Genomic DNA, 16,568 nt, shown 5'->3' on the forward strand with positions numbered 1-16,568 from the left:
GATGGGTATTAGAGTGGCCTGGGTTAAGGCTGCTAAAAACATGTATGACTAGGGTATATTTTATAGAATTTAAACACAATGTGCCAGATATAATGAAATAAGCATAAATATTATCCTCATATCAACCTTGTAAAGTAAGTACCAGTATCATCTCAATTTTATCAGTGATGAAACTAAGGCAGGAAGAGGTCCAGCCTGTTGCCCAGGTTCCCTGAATTGGTTAAGTGGTAGAAGGACTTGAACCCAGGAAGGACCCTGAGTTGGTGCTATTATGTTGGCCTGTGTTGCAAATAAGTATACAGGCTAGGTTTATTTAGGGAGATAAAGATGGTGATTCTCTAACCTTGACAACAATTTTATATGTGAAAACACTTCCCTGTTGTTTAAGTTTAGAGGGGTAAGGTCCTTAATTTATTCAGATTAAATACCTTTGTGAATGGTACAATGTACCATTCCCTGCTTACTGATGAGGACAGAGCAGTGAACAGCACTGCTTTGTTATGCATAGTGCTAGGCACACGTGCATGCAGGCTAGCCGCTTCAGTTGTGTTCAACTCTTTGCGACCCACCAGACAACAGCCCACCAGGCTCCTCGGTCCACGGGATTCCCCAGACAAGAACACTGGAGTGGGTTGCCTTCCCCTCCTCCAGGTGACCTTCCCGACCCGGTGTCTCTGAAGTCCATGCTCCTGTACTGGGAAGCCCAGTACAGGAGCTTGAATTAATTTGAATTCAAATTAATTTGTCAAAATGAATGTTTTCATTAATTTGAATAAATTACCTACATTAGATTATCCTTAATCCAAAGTTACATTTAAAAACTACCTTTTAGAATTAGCACCATTTTTCAAAAAATTCTGTTAAACAGGAAGGTTTAGGGGATTCCTATTTAGAACCAGATTTTTGCAGTTCAGACACTCTTACAGCCTTAGAATGATTTTCTAAAGGTAACCCGAGACCGTGCATCTCTGCAGTAATTACATTTTCACAATATGATGTCTTTTTTGTCCATTTAGGAACAGTTTACTCCCAGTGCCCAAAACTGTTTATTATACAGGTTGTTAAGTGTTGTTTATCTGGTAAGCACTAAGTAATTAGTTATTAAATGATGTCTGTAACACCGTAGAAGGTAAAATATTCTACATTAAATTCATACTGCCTTTATTATCTTATCCTAAACAATCAATCATTTGCCAAATTTAAAAGGGCTTTTTCGCCTAAAAATGTTTCTTTACCGATGATAAAGGCCCACCTCTAAAAATCATCAAGCTACAACCAATTAAAATGAATATTCTAGAAATCTGCTAGATTGATCCCACGCTGTAATGAGAAAAGCAGGGCTCCGGGAGTATTTTCATCCCCTCGCCTTGCAAACAGGCTTCCTACCTTCGCTCTGGAGTGGAAGGTAAGCAGTGTCAGGTTCCCCTAAGCTCCCCACCCCCATGTCCCCTCAGTATGCTGCCTACTCTTGCAGGCAGGGATACACATGGCACACGAACGGGCTCTTTACATACATGCAGTTGCACTGCTACTTACATACCCACGCACACGCGTGCATGGCCAGTGTATTGGAGGGTTCTGTATGCCTGTGGTGTGAGCCCTCTTTGTCTCCCAATCCTTTCACTTGACCCCTGGGAATTGCAGCAATACTCAGGGAATAGCGAGGTGAGGCAAACGGTCCGTTTTTCCTTCCCTAGTGGCTGCCACCGCTGGGTCCTAGGAATTTGCAATGGCTCGTCTCACAGGCATCTAATAAAGGGAAACTGAGATGATAAGCCAGAGGAGAATACGTGAGCGAGAAAGGGGCCGTTGTACAAGAGATGATGCTTCCGGAACTCCGGAGCTCTGATTTCTGTTTTTACGTACAAAGCCCTAGGAAACTGGAGGAGGAGGCAGAGAAACTCCGAATCTAAAATCCTCTGAGATGATGCTTCTCTTTGCGCCTAGAAACCAGCGCTGGGCGTGTGTCCTGAGCGGGGTTAAGGAATCCCAGGGAGCGCCGGCTGAAAGTCGCTGCACGGCACCGGGACTTCGCGCTTCGAGGGGCTGCCCCCCGAAGACGCATCCACGCACCGTTTTCCCAGGCGTTGTGCGGGTTTCCTAAACCGTCCAGCTGCTGCCTCAGAAGGGAGTTTCTAGAAGCTCCTTCTCTGCTGCCTCCCCTCCCCCCTTTTGGGTTTTTACCCCGGCGAGGAGCTTCTCCAGCTCTACTGCGTCTGCCCTCCGAGGGGTACAGGTGCCGCTGTCCCAGCCGCCGCCGCCTGGTCCGCCCCTCCGCCGGGCGGGCCCGCGGCTTCGGTCCGGCGCGGCTGCATCGCGAACCGTCTCCTGCCTGGCCGCTGCCGGCGGCCCGGGACTCCCCGCCCTCCCGCACGACCCCGCGCCCGGGCGGGCGGCGCTTGCGGCGGGCAGGGGGCGGGGAGGGGAGCGGGGGTTCGTCCGGGGGGTAGCCGCCTCCTCCGCAGCCCGCCGGCGCCTCGAAACCCGGACCTGCCTCCGCCTCTTCCTCCGGCAGCTCCATCCCGCCTCCCGCGCCTCGTCCTCCTGCCGCCCCCGCCGCCGCGCCCCCGGGTGGCTGCCTCGGCGGACCCGGGAGGGGGTCCGTCCGTAGCCCGCTCGGCTCGGCCCGGCCCGGGGGGCGTGCATGCCCCTGCGGCCCGCGGCGCTCACCAGCAGCATGCTCTATTTCCAGATGGTGATCATGGCAGGGACGGTGATGCTGGCGTACTACTTCGAGTACACGGACACGTTCACCGTGAACGTGCAGGGCTTCTTCTGCCACGACAGCGCCTACCGCAAGCCCTACCCGGGCCCGGAGGACAGCAGCGCCGTGCCCCCCGTACTCCTCTACTCTCTGGCCGCCGGGGTCCCCGTGCTCGTGGTAAGCCCGGGGGCACTCGCCCTCGCCCCGACACCGCTTTTCTTCCCCTCGCCTTCTGGGTTGAGGCCCCGCCGAGGTCCGGGCGCCTCAGCCTCTGCCTTCTAAGTTCCTCCAAGTTGCCGGCAGCCCCTTCCCCAGAGGACAGTGTTTTAGGGCTCGTCGGGGGTGGGTGCCAAGGAAGCCCCCAGCTCTCCGCGGCTGCCGCCCCTGCCTCCCCGCACCCCCGCGATGGCTGCACCGTAGGGTGTCACGAAGAGGGATGGGAGGGAAGGGGGTTGTAGGAGGTGATGGGTGGGAGTCGGGGCTGGGGAGGAGGTGAGTTATCGGGTTGAATCTTGAGTTCATCTACTCTGTGGCCTTGCTCGGCTGTCCGCCGCCTCTCACCTAGCGACTGGAAGGCGAGCGGCAGCGGGGCCGGCAAGAGGGAGACGGGGATCAATTGCTGGATTGTGGAAGGGACTCCTGCTTCCAGAGTCGGGGCGCATATGTCCGGTTTACCGCCTGTTTTCTTTCTCGAAAGGCAGTGCCAGTGGCACTAAGCTGACCAGGTAACAAATACCTAAAAAAGAATATAAGAACTCTTAAATGAAGAGGCTCCAGAAGCAGTGCTTGCTGAAAAGCGGGAGCTATGCTTAAATTACAAGATTTATTTAAAGGCTGTTCCACTCCCTGGGCAGCTTAAGTCCTTTTCCTCTAGAGCCTCTAAGAGAATGTCTCTTGGGTTTATGAACTGTGTGTGTGTGTGTGTGTGAGCGTGTGTGTCTACGGACACGCCTGCACACACATAAATATATATACACGCACATATACATATGTAATTATTAAGCTAATAATCATTTAATAATTTTTTATGTAAATGTGGTGCAAAGTTATCGGTAGGAGAATTCGTGTTTTTTAAGAAGACCATATATGGTTCCTTTAATATTGTCAAAGTACTGGAGGTTCCCTTCCTGTGGTAGCTTCTTCCCTTCTCTCTCAACAGATAACAAATGGAGAAAGAAAAGGTACTTTTTTTTCAGTGGTTGAGTTGCAGTAATGAATGTTAAGAACATCTCTTTTATCTAAGGTTTGGATACTCATGGTTTCTTTGATTTCAGGGGAAATGAGTCAATAATTTACAAAATAATGATAAGTTCCCACCCATCATGGAATTCCATAAACAAGCCAAGAAACTTCTTGGTAGCTTTGAAGTAACTTTATCACAGGTACTGTGATAGTTGACTTCAAATCCAGCTCAAGTTTACTGGTTTGAAAAGTGTTAGACCTTGCACCAGAAAATGTTTGTTTTTTTCCATTGTAATTTGCTAAACTATGCCAGAAAGTCCAAATATGGTGTCATTTTTATTTTCCCTCCTCTATTTGAGAAGCTGTAAGAGAAAAAAATTAATTGGTGATTCTCAGGCCCTTTTGCTCTCTGCAGATGTTGGGTTTCCAAGGCACATATTTTTCAAGAGACTGATAGCTCAGGGATTTTTCAAGATTTTTTTTTTTTTTTTTTTTTAAGAAAAAAGCCTGTCACTTTCAGGACACTGGTTTGGTTACAACCATAATCAGTAATGTCTGTAACTTGTCAGTTGGTAATTACCATTCTGTGTCTCATTTAAATGAGATAGCACTTTTCAGATCCAAGTATCCATCCCCATTGACAGGTGCCATTTAGAGATGCTAACATATTTGCACCAAGAACTTGATTATTCTCCACTTAGGGGGAGCTACTAAGGGGAAAGGGAATTCATTAGTCATTATTGAGTGCCTACTTTGTGCTGGGCACTGAAAGTCAGGGCCACATATACTTCTCAGAGCAGTCCTTCCAGGAGATACAGTCGATTAACATTTGAGGCCCCCGAGGATCAGATAATAAACTAGAAGCACCTGAAAATGAAAATGGTGAGTGTGGTGTTTGATGCCTTTGCGACCTAATGCCAAGTGCCATACTGCTTGTCCTAGTTCCAGAGAACACTTTCTCTGAAAGAAGCTAAGTAAGGCTGCCAGGGTGAGAATCTAGAATATACTCATGAGATTTTAAAAGGAATGACCCAACTTGATTTCTATGTTTTGATTTTCAGTTCTTTAGTTACAAGAGAGAGAATTTGGGAGTCAGTGTGCGGAGAAGGAAGTATTGGGTTTTTGAGGCTAGCTGTGCTGCTGCTGGCCTTTGTTTCTTCTTCTGCTCTTCCCACTAGTACACTCTCACAGTGTGAATGGTTGGGAACAGTAATGGCAGCCCTGCCTTTCCATTCCTCTCAAGAACACTGACTTAGCCCAGTCACTATTCATGAAAACAATGTTACTAATACTAGTGTTAGCAATACCTGTCATTTGTTGGATTTTATTCTCTGTACTTGCGTGCTAAGTCTCTTCAGTCGTGTATGACTCTGCGACCCTATGGATTATAGCCCGCCAGGCTCCTCTGTCCATGGGATTCTCTAGGCAAGAATACTGGAGTGGACTGCCATGCCCTCCTCCAGGGCATCTTCTGGACCCAGGGATCAAACCCGCATCTGTTAATATCTTCTGCATTTGCAGGCGGGTTCTTTACCACCTGAGGACTTGACGGCTCAGACGGTAAAGCGTCTGCCTGCAATGCAGGAGACCTGGGTTTGATCCCTGGGTCGGGAAGATCCCCTGGAGAAGGAAATGGCAACCCACTCCAGTATTCTTGCCTGGAGAATCCCATGGACAGAGGAGCCTGGTTGGGGTCGCAAAGAGTCAGACATGACTTCACTTCACTTCACTTCTTTACCACTAGCACCACCTGGGAAGCCCTTATATTCCCTATACCTATCTAATACTTGAATTACCTATGAAAGCTGTTATTATTGCCAACTAACCTTTGGGAAAACTGAGATTTAGAAAGCTTAATTAACTTGCCAAGGACCAAGCCTAAAAACATTACATCCAGAATTTTAACCCTACTATGTCAAACCTGTGCCTTTTCCATTACAATATTCAAATTCATCTTACTCATAAATCATTCTTCTAAACAAATGCCTCAAATGGTCTCTTTCCCCGTCTTCTATATTTCTTGGACTGTAGTGATAAAGATTCTATATAATATAAATATTTTAACCTTCAAACTCATTTCTAATCCTTAAAACTAATTTTGGAAAGTAGTTCTCCTCACTACCACAATCAGTGGTTTGGTTTCAAATTTGCCAGATTTATTTATCTAAAAGTGAAAAGCAATATATTCTTTACATTTTGTCACTTATATATAGTGTTGACTTGGGGTGCATGTTTGGAATCTGACAGATTCAAAGTGCATTCTGCTGTTACATTGGAAGTTGGAGATTCTACTTGCTATGTAACCTTGGTTGCTATGTAACAACTAATTTATAGCTCCTTAATTCTTGATTTTGTAAGTCACAGGATTTTGAATATTAAATGGGATATAATATGTAATATGTAATATAATATGTAATATTATATTATAATGTAATATAATATCATTCTTGGCTCATAGTTGATAATCCATAGGAGATCACTCTATAATTAACATTATTTTAACAAAATAGTAATTCAGTAAATGCTTATTGAATTCCTGTATTACATGCATTCTATTAGCCAGAGTGCTAAGTGCCAAGTCACTTCAGTCGTGTCCAACTCTATGCAACCCCATAGACGGCAGCCCACCAGGCTCCCGCGTCCCTGGGATTCTCCAGGCAAGAACACTGGAGTGGGTTGCCATTTCCTTCTCCAATCCGTGAAAGTGAAAGTGAAGTTGCTCAGTTGTGTCCAACTCTTAGCGACCCCATGGACTGCAGCCCACCAACCTTCTTCGTCCGTGGGATTTTCCAGGCAAGAGTACTGGAGTGGGGTGCCATTGCCTTCTCTGATTAGCCAGAGTAGTGGTTATAAAAAAGGCAATTTCGGAAGTAATCTATGGTCACTGATCCTAAAGGGTTTACACACTAAGTTGGGAAAGTAGATAACCATGCTAAGAGTCATAAATCACCATAATAGAAGTGTCATATGCACATATATGTATATGTATACATACACACACACACACACAGATATATACCACAAGGACCCCTGGTGGTTCAAAGAGGACAAGATCATTTTTAATTGAAGAGGGGGAGAAAGGGTTCTTGAAGCAAATGGCGGCTTTTGGGATGTGATTTGAAGGAAGGCCAAAATGGAGTTTGAGTCAGGACATGGAAGAGGCAGCTGTATGAACATGAACTGCGTGCTTGGTAGAGAGAATGCAGCTTGTACTTGTCAAACAGGGAGTGGTCGGTCTTGTTTCTAAAGTGGTGTGCGGGGAACACAGGGATATATGGTTGAAGAGGAAGACTAGGGTCTCAGCACTGAGTCCTGAAATGTCAGGCTGAGTTTTTCTCAATTTGTTGGGAACTGAGTAGGGACTTGTGTGATGGGTGGTGTTTTAGGACCTTTGGGGGACCGTAGTGTAGGGCTCTTCTGTTATTAAACATCTGTGTAAGATAATTTTAGGCTCTTTATCCCCAGGTCTATTTTGTGTTGTGAAATATTATTATTTTAATTGTGTTCTCAGGAAATACCTGTAATTTGACTCATTTACAAAGATGACATGGTTTACAAACTCTTTTAAAACAGGTATTGTTCAGTTTGATCTGTATAGCATTTACAAAAGCACCACCTCCAGGATTTACAGATGTAAATTTAATAAGGGACCTGTGTTTTTCATTGATTAAAAGACCTGGTGATGACAATGGTTTCTGCTCTCTACATTTGGATACAGTGGCCACTACACTAGCCCCTGTTGTTCCTTAGATCTCTGAGCAACACAGATGATCTGAAGGAGACAAAGCTAAACCATCCCTCTTCACAGAGCCAGAATGAAGGCTGGAAAAACAACACTGAGCTGGGCACGTTTGAGGGTGAGGGAATATTTCTGATTCTTTATGCCTGCATCTGCAGGAAGCTCCCTGGGCTCTGAGACTGAGGCATGGAGCTGCTGCTGCTGCTATCCCAAGGATGTTGCATTTCTAAATGTTGTGGAAGAAGATGGTGATACAAAGATATCTCATATCCAGAGCTCTGTCTTGTTAAATACTTGAAGCTTCCCCACAGACTTCTCCTTCCTTGAATCTTGCCTTGGGTGCCCACTCTCAACTCTGCCCGTCTCCACTCCTAGACTACACTATACTTCTGTGGTGTGGGCAGGAGAAAAAGCACAGATATTGGCATTAGGTCTGAATTCTTATCCTGCTTTTTCTCACTATCCATGTGAACTTCGGAAATTTTACTTATTCATAAACCAAGGATTAAACAATATTCTTCCTGAGAGGCAGTGTCTATAAAGGTTAAGATCACAATTCTGGGGTCAGATTGCAAGCCCAGATTTACCACTTTCCAGCTATGTGAACTTGAGCCTGTCTTTCTATGCCTGTTTCTTATGTAAAATGGAGATCCTATTAGTATGAAATTGGTTAACATATGTAAATATCAGATTAGGGCCCAGCTGTATGTGTGTTAGCTACCATTATTCCTCCCAAGGTTTGGGGATAATTAATCACGCAGCCTATTTAAGACATCTAGCAAAATACCTTTGTTAGGGGCTCCAGGCTGATAAAATATTCAAGGTGGACAAAAGCCACCTAATTCCATCCATCACCTACAAAATTGGGGAGGCTGAATAGCAAAAATAGTAAAATTCAATCAGACCTCTGTTCCTCCAATCCAGTCAGTGATTTCTGCCTTTGACAGCTCCTTCATTTCTTCAGCAGGCTAACACTAGCTAATATTTCCTATGCACCAGACACTGTGTAACATAAATTTAATGTGTTCCTTTGTTTAATGCTCACCATAGTAACATAATACTTTCTTTAAACATACACACTATCATTAAGCCCACTTTTTAATGAGAAATGAAGTGTTTACTGAGATTAGATGTCAGACTTGTATTAAATTTTTTCAATCCATTAATATAATTAATCTTCACAGTAAACTTATGAAGGAGACTTGGATGTAAAAAGGTGAGATGATCAGTCCAGAGTCCTACAGTGACCGTGCCAGAATTGTCAAGGCCTGTGTATTTACTTATTTTGTAATGTTCCTTTATCGTTACATGTCAAACAGATCTTTAAAGATAATTAGTCATAGGGATTCCATACTGAAAGGGTCAAATTTTTCTCAAACCTTTTTTCTTCGGTTTCTTTTCTTTTTTTTTTCTGATTTGATGGGAAACTTTGTGTTCCAGAGTAGATAATGGTTTCAATGTGTAGTGTAGGGAATTGATTTGTTTCCTATTAAGCTTGAAATGTCGTGGAAAGGTGGGTGGCAACAGGACGAATTCAAAGATGTTTCTGTTCTGATCTGCAGCCACGTTTCTTATCTCTCTGGCGCACATGGGTATGGTGCTGCGGGTACCTGCTTTTGTCTGGAACCCTCTGGTTCTAGATCTGTAAACAGCGGTGCACGGAGAGCTGAGGCGTCCCCTGCCTCTAAGACGTGTTTCTTAAAATGGACCCTAGCACTGGATTTGGGGGGAGTAGTGAACACACTGAAATTGTGGTATAAAATACCATATGTATGTATGTGTGCCCATATGTGTGTGCAGGTATGTGTGCATTTTTATAGTAAGAGCCTCGTGGCTTTATCAGATTGTCAGAAATGCCCAAGATTCCTAAAAGTTAAGAACTACACTTTGAGGATTTATGACTCTGTTTAAACTCCTCCTCATGTCTCTGAGGGCTTTTCTTTACTTAGATATTCTCATTCATATTCATTCATTCATATTCATCCTCCCTCTTTCCCTTCTCCCTCCCTGCATCCCTTTGATAGTCTCTTTTTTTCATTTATCCCCTCCCCTTTGCATACTGATTAAGAGATTGTTATGAGGGTCAGGAATCTGAATCCTCTCCTTCTCCCTCTGCCTCTTCTCCTGCCCCTCCTCCTTCTCCTCTTCCCTTCTCCCCCACCCCCTCCATCCTCTGTCACTCATTATCCCTGTGGCTTCTCTGCAGCAGTTACCTTATCTGAAAAAATGTTGACTTATTCCTGCCCGTCTTTCCTGTCTTGCGGAGCGAGTTTTGAGGATCAAATGGGTGTAAATGCATGTTAAAGATAATAAATCACTGCATGCGTATAAGGAAAACATAACATGAGCAGATTACATGGGTTATCTAGCTGCTTGGTCATTGGAGATGGTTATATTGCTTATAGCATGGCTTTGCCAGCTCAATACACTTACTCTGTGGAGTAGAAAAATGAATGAGGTTTTTATATTTCTTTTCTTAGTTTCTTGTAGAGAGAATAGCAAAAATAAAAAGCCAACAGTATGAAATGGCCTAATTATTATAGCACATAATTCTAATACCCAATGCTGTCTTTCAAAATATTTCAATAAGCTCTTATTTTCAAGATTATTATAAAGAGTCATCTCATGCATTTGTGTAATTTAAAAGAAATAATGTTTCCAGCAAGCAGTGTTGATACCATCTGTTAAGTGTGCATTGTATCATATAAATTTTTAAATTAGAACTGTGCCCAAAAGTCATTATTTATAAGTTTGGAATGATAACAATGCATCTACTGTGTGCTAGGCACAATGGTATTACTTGGCATGTATAACAAGGGAGGCATATTCACTGCCCTTCGACAGTTCAGACACTGTGCGTGAAATTGTATCTCTTATCCTCAACTTTCTTGTCTGTAAGACTGAAATGATGATACTTCCCATACCTTTTAAGAATTAAATATAAACATGCATGAAATAGTAAGTGATAGCTGCTCTTTGAACATAAATGCCAATGCCATCTATTGGTAGTACATGGCAAAAGGATGTCACCCTTAATCATTTCTGTTGAATGCAAGTGGTAAGTCATTAACTCTTCATAATGACTCTTTTAGGTACTATGTGTGGTAACACATCTAAGGAGCTTAAGCAGTTTGCTCCACTGGGATCTGAATCAATTACTTCAAGTCCTGTTCTCTCTTGGCTACCTACCGTTGCCCACCAGTTGGACTCACAGCATAAATGGTGTCATTCCTAGAAGACAGGGGAGAGTTAAAGCATCTTGATTATATATCACTGTGCACTTTATAGTAACCTTATGCTTGTAAATGTATAAGCTCATTTACAACCAGGCATGAAAAGGGGAATTTAAAATCTGTGTTCAAAGATAAAACTTCATTGGTTTCTAAGACCAGCGGAATAGCCAGTGGCCATGCAGCACATGTTCAGTTGTGTCCAGCTCTTTGGAACCCCATGAACTGTAGCCCGCCAGGTTCCTCTGTCCATGGAATTTTCCAGGCAGAAAACTGGAGTAGGTTGCCATTTCCTACTCTAGGGGATCTTCCCGACCCAAGGGATCAAACCTGTGTCTTTCGTGTCTCCTGCTTTGGCAGGCAAATTTCTTTACCACTGAGCTCCCTGGAATAGCCAGTAGAACTTGCTTTTCCCAGCTCAACATTCCGTGTAGTTAGATGGAGGAGGCAAGTTCTGAGGTCAGAGATCTTAACCTATAGTTAGGAAGATCTTTTTAACAGCCTTTGGAAAATCATAGGAATATCATTTTGATGGGAGATATTTTATCTGAATATAGCATGTGAAATGGAGTTCTATATTCAGTAATATTTAAACTATTTCTGAGAATGCCAGTTTTCACTCAGCAGGCTGGTTACTTTTTTAGTCTTATTATGACAGATGTAGTTTGAGAATCACTGTCAGGAAAATCACTTTTTTTTTTTTTTGGTGAAAACAATATCTTGAGATTTTTTTCCAGATCAGGTGCATTTGAAACTTTAAAGACAGTCTTTTGGTGGACTTTTCTCACTGAGAGAACATGTGTGAATGGAAGTGTGTGTGTGTGTTTGGTATTTAATAAATTTATAATTTCTTGTATGAATTCATTATCTCCCTTGCTTCTAATCTTTATAGTGCTCCCCCACCCTTCTCCTAAGAAAAGAAAATTTCTGGAACATTCCTCTGTATCCTTTCAGACCAAGCACCAACTCCTGTGAGCAGATGTTTTTCCTTAGATGAGACAGCTGCATTCACTTCTGTGATTCCTTCACATCTTTAGCATGTGCGTGTATGCTAAGTTGCTTCAGTCATGTCCAACTCTTTGCAACCCTCTGTACTATAGCCCACCAGACTTCTCTGTCCATGGGATTTTCCAAGCAAGAATACTGACGTATCTACAGTTACCAAAGTCACTTATGGCATTTCCTCTCTAAGGACATGTGTTGATACAACCAGAACTTCTGTGTTGCGGGAATTGTGTTTTGCAACACAATTTTCTCCAGCGTATCTTCCTGACCCAGGGATCAAACCTGCATCTCTTAAGTCTCCTGCATTGGCAGGTGGGTTCTTTACCATCTGTGCCACCTCTTTAGCACATTATGGCATTAAAAAATCTTATATTGTGCTTTATGTTGTATTTATTTTTATTCATGTTTCCATCACTGGATTTGAGCATCTCAAAGTCAGAGTTTTATAATCTGACTCATCATGCCCAGCTCTTTGGTTATTTTTGGGTAGATAAATTATCCAGGGACTAACTGAAGTTTGTGATGATGAGATTATGATAACCAAATTCTGCTGGGCACACACTTAATAACCATTCATTAAAATAGGCAAAGTAGTCCGTACACTCTGTTCTGTAAGTTTAATAAACTGGCAGGTCTCTGTCCTTTGAGGTATTTTAAGTGTATAAACCTTATATGAAAGATATATAGAAAAGAAGCATAGTCAAGATGTGATTCTGTGTCCCCCAATTGACACACTTCAAGCAGAAATACTCCTGTCCATTGAGAACAAGTCAGAGGGCTATAGGTTACAGGCCTTGCAGGAGTTTTATACCTTGTTTGTTCAAGGGTAGGAAGTATTTCCAAACTATTTTAGTCAATCTGCATAGTTTGAATTTTATCAATAAGAGTCCTTTTTTAGCATTTATCATGCTAACTAAAATTCTCTACTTTGATCAGTTAAATATATATATATGTTTTTTTTTTTATCAACAATGCTTCTTTAGTTGTTAATTAACATGCATGCCAAGTTGCTTCAGTTCTGTCCGACTGTTTACGACCCTATGGACTATAGCCTCTGTCCATGGGATTCTCTAGGTAAGAATATTTGAATGGGTTGCCATGCCCTCCTCCAGGGTATCTCCCCAACCCAGGGATCAAACCTGTGTCTCTTATGCTTCCTGCTTTGGCAGGCAGGTTCTTTACCACTCGTGCCACCTGAGAACCCCTATTAATTAACATATGATGGTAAAAAGATTTATGGCAGTCTCTTTGGTGTGTGACCTTTCTGATAAAACTCTTGTGACTATTGGGATTTCCTTCTTCCCTCCCTCCTCATTCCTTCTTTCCCTGAACAAACATTTGTTGAGTACTTTCCATGGGTAGCTTACCTTGAAAACAAGGCTTATAGAGATTGCGTGACTTGCTCCAAATTCCAAAAACAGGATTAAAGCTAATTTCCCCCTTCTCTAAGTCTTTCAGAACAATCTCAGGAAATAAAAGGCTCGTGAAATCATGGGACGCTTAAAGACAAATGTAGTCCTGACATATCTACCGTTACCAAAGTCACTTACGGCATTTCCTCTCTAAGGACATGTGTTGATACAACCAGAACTTCTGTGTTGCGGGAATTGTGTTTTGCATTTCCAGCATAATGATCCCTTTTTTAAGGGTTCTCTCAGCAGTGCCGGCAAAAACTGTACTTTCCTATCGAGGTTTTTAATCGAGATTTCAGATTTAGCTTTTTCTCACACTGGGTTGCACGGAAGTGCTCTTGACACTGAGAAATATCCTGTATTTCCAGAGATCTCATCAAAGCAGAATGCCATGTTCTCCCAAACATCAAAATTGAGCAGTCTTGGATAAAGGCAGTGCACCTGGGGCCTCATCTTGTAATTTAAAATGAGCTCCTGACATTTCCAGTTGAAAAACAAACCACTATCTTCGGGTTGGTGGCAATGACCTCTTCCTTCACACGTGCCTTTCCAGCGTGGGCTTTGCTGAGTTACTCAAATGAATGAAGAGACTTAGTCAAAACTACGTGACAACCCTTTTGGTCTCTCACAAAGAGACCTTTGTTTCTTCTTCTCACTGGCTCCATCACATGGTTCCTTGGGGTCCCCTTTTCCTTTTTCCCGGGGCTCAGTCTAGAATACAGATAGAGGAATCCAGTAGACACTTTATTCAAGCCACACTGACAGGCTTTTTCTGCCACTCCATTTTTGGAAAAGATTTGTGAACCCATTGTGAGAGAGATTATGCTTCTTTGTAGCTGGAACTTTTTCATCATGAAAGAGGCCTTAGAGATCATTTAGTTTCATCTCCTAATTTCCAAATGAATGGCCAGAGAGATTAAATGACTTGCCCAAGGCCACGCAGCTAGTGAGAAACTACACCGATAGCGGGACATATACAGCCACTTGGTGTACATCAATCTTTGTAAGTACTTTACGCATATTAACTAATTTAATCCTCACAATATTAGGGATAGGCACTATTGTTATCCCAGTTTACAGATGAGGACACTGATGCTCAGAAAGATTAATCAACTAGCTCATGACCCCACAGCAAGGAAGTGATGTACCTGCATATGCGCTTTTAACACAGAGATGGTTCTCCTCCTCAGGACCAAATTTTTTGTCATCTCTGGGAGGAGTTATGACTGCCTACAACAAATCGTTCCACATAGCAGTATTATTAACAGTTAAAAGATAGAGATGAAGAGTATATGATTATTGTGATAGCTTCTTTTTTATGAATTTATACTATTGATTGAGTATTGTATTTATAGTTAACACTTAATCTGTGATAGTGAAGAGGTAGTAGCAGGCTAGGAAAAAAGCATTTAATTTAACCAAAATCATTTGGTTCTATGATGCTTTCCTTTATTTTGCTGACATCAAATCTTTTCAGACAAAAAGTAAAACTACATTTGAAATTTGCAAATGGATATAACAAAAAACTACCCATTTTTGATACACAGATCTTAAATTCTTATAATAGGATTTTAACATGACACAATGTAGCTGTCACGCTATGTAATTGAACAACTGCACTCAGAGCATAGTTACTACACTTAGCATACTAGTTTGGCGTAAGTTTGGCAACTAGTTAGAGTCATGGAAGAACTATTCAGTGATATATTTCAGGGAAAAAGATAGACATTTATATATTTATATATTTTGAATCCTTTTTTTTTTTTTTTTTTTTGGAGGTAGTTAGAAATACTCTTGAATCTTGGTCCAGTCTTGTGGTGCTGTTTCCTGTGAAACAGCAGTGACCTAAGAAAGTGCAGTTCTCTGCTCTGTGTGCTTTATGTAATTCTCCCTGCTCTTGGTTTCCATCTATTTAAATAATCGCTGTTCTTTAATTTGGGCAGCCCCAATCCCATCTTTTTCCTAACACTTCTCTTGATGCATCTAATCAATGGTAATCTTTTCCTATAAACTCCTTTTTAAATAACTCTTTCCCCTTATATACTTACATAAAATAGGAGTCATTGAGGTGTGGACTGGGGAGGTGGAGAGAAAGCAAAACAAAAGGAACAGTAGTCATAATATACTATTTTATGGAACTAGTGAATACAGAGAATTGTGAATAAATTTTGTATATGTAGGGTTCATGGATCTGAAATTAAAATAGATAAATAAAAGGAGCAGTGACTCACTGATCTGACTGGCAAGTGACCCAGTTGTCTTCCTTGCTCTGCTAGTTGCTACTTTTGAGACCTTGAGAAAGCCACATAGCTTTTTGGCCATTGTAACATCGGATAACTGGTTTTAACTCCACTCAGGGCAGAAAACAGACTCATGGCTCCCAGAGAAGCCCTTTCTATGCATGAAACAAGTCTGACTGTTTGGACACTCTACTTTAACAGTGAAAGCCTGTCTTCTTGTCTTCTGCTTGGTGGTCTCTCACCTTTTGAAGACATATGGAACAACCTAGATGGTTTCCCAGTAAAAGTGTTAGTTGATCAGTCGTGTCCAACTCTTTGCAACCCCATGGACTGTAGCCCACCAGGCTCCTCTGTTCATGGAATCCAGGCAAGATTGCTGGAAGGGGTTGCCATTTCCTTCTCCAGGGGATCTTCCCGGCCTAGGGATTGAACCTGGTTCTCCTGCATTGAAGGCAGATTCTTTACAGTCTGAGCCACGAGATAAGTCCAATGTATGAAGTTATCTTTCAGTTCTCTGACTCTTCTTGAGATTTATGGTCTTCAGCTTGACATAGCATGAATTTGAGTCCATTTTACCATTCTGGCCACTCACATCTGACTTTTCTCAGATGTCCTGTGTTTTTAAAGCATGGGGCCAGTACCAAATTGTATATTTCAGATGTACTTTCACTCCTGGCAAATAGAGCAGAAATTTTTCATACTCTTTTTTTTCTTAATGCTTTCGCCTTGGGATCAGTATAAAGTCATCTTATGGACAGCTATGTTATCTATAAAGGAAATGGGTTAAATTTTTCACCAAGTAGGCAAAAATAATGTATGACAATGTACACTCTTCCTTCCATGACTATGGCAAACATTACTAAGAGACTGTGGCACTTTCTCTCTGAGTCTGATCTAGGAGTTCAATCTTTAAGACAGAACTCCACGCAACTTCTTATGATCAGATTTGCCCTCTTGGAATCAAATGACTAATAAAATCTTTCCAACTGTAGATAGCCTATACAATGTAGTATACTACATGACTATGCATTATGGTTCACTTCAGTTCAGTTGCTC

General features: G+C 42.3%; 1 protein-coding gene across 3 annotated transcripts in view; it reads left to right on the forward strand.

The window, feature by feature from the left end:
* The first annotated feature begins 2,023 nt into the window (after positions 1–2,023).
* Positions 2,024–16,568, forward strand: part of PLPPR5 (phospholipid phosphatase related 5) — a 143,630-nt gene continuing 129,085 nt past the window's right edge. For all 3 annotated transcript variants that reach the window (XM_055585010.1, XM_055585011.1, XM_055585009.1), the window contains exon 1: positions 2,024–2,881. In XM_055585010.1, coding sequence (XP_055440985.1) covers positions 2,645–2,881 — 237 coding nt within the window. In that variant the 5' untranslated portion in view covers positions 2,024–2,644. The remainder of the gene's footprint in view (positions 2,882–16,568) is intronic.

This window comes from Bubalus kerabau, chromosome 6, assembly GCF_029407905.1.
Source record: "Bubalus kerabau isolate K-KA32 ecotype Philippines breed swamp buffalo chromosome 6, PCC_UOA_SB_1v2, whole genome shotgun sequence".
Classification (NCBI taxonomy): domain Eukaryota; kingdom Metazoa; phylum Chordata; class Mammalia; order Artiodactyla; family Bovidae; genus Bubalus; species Bubalus kerabau.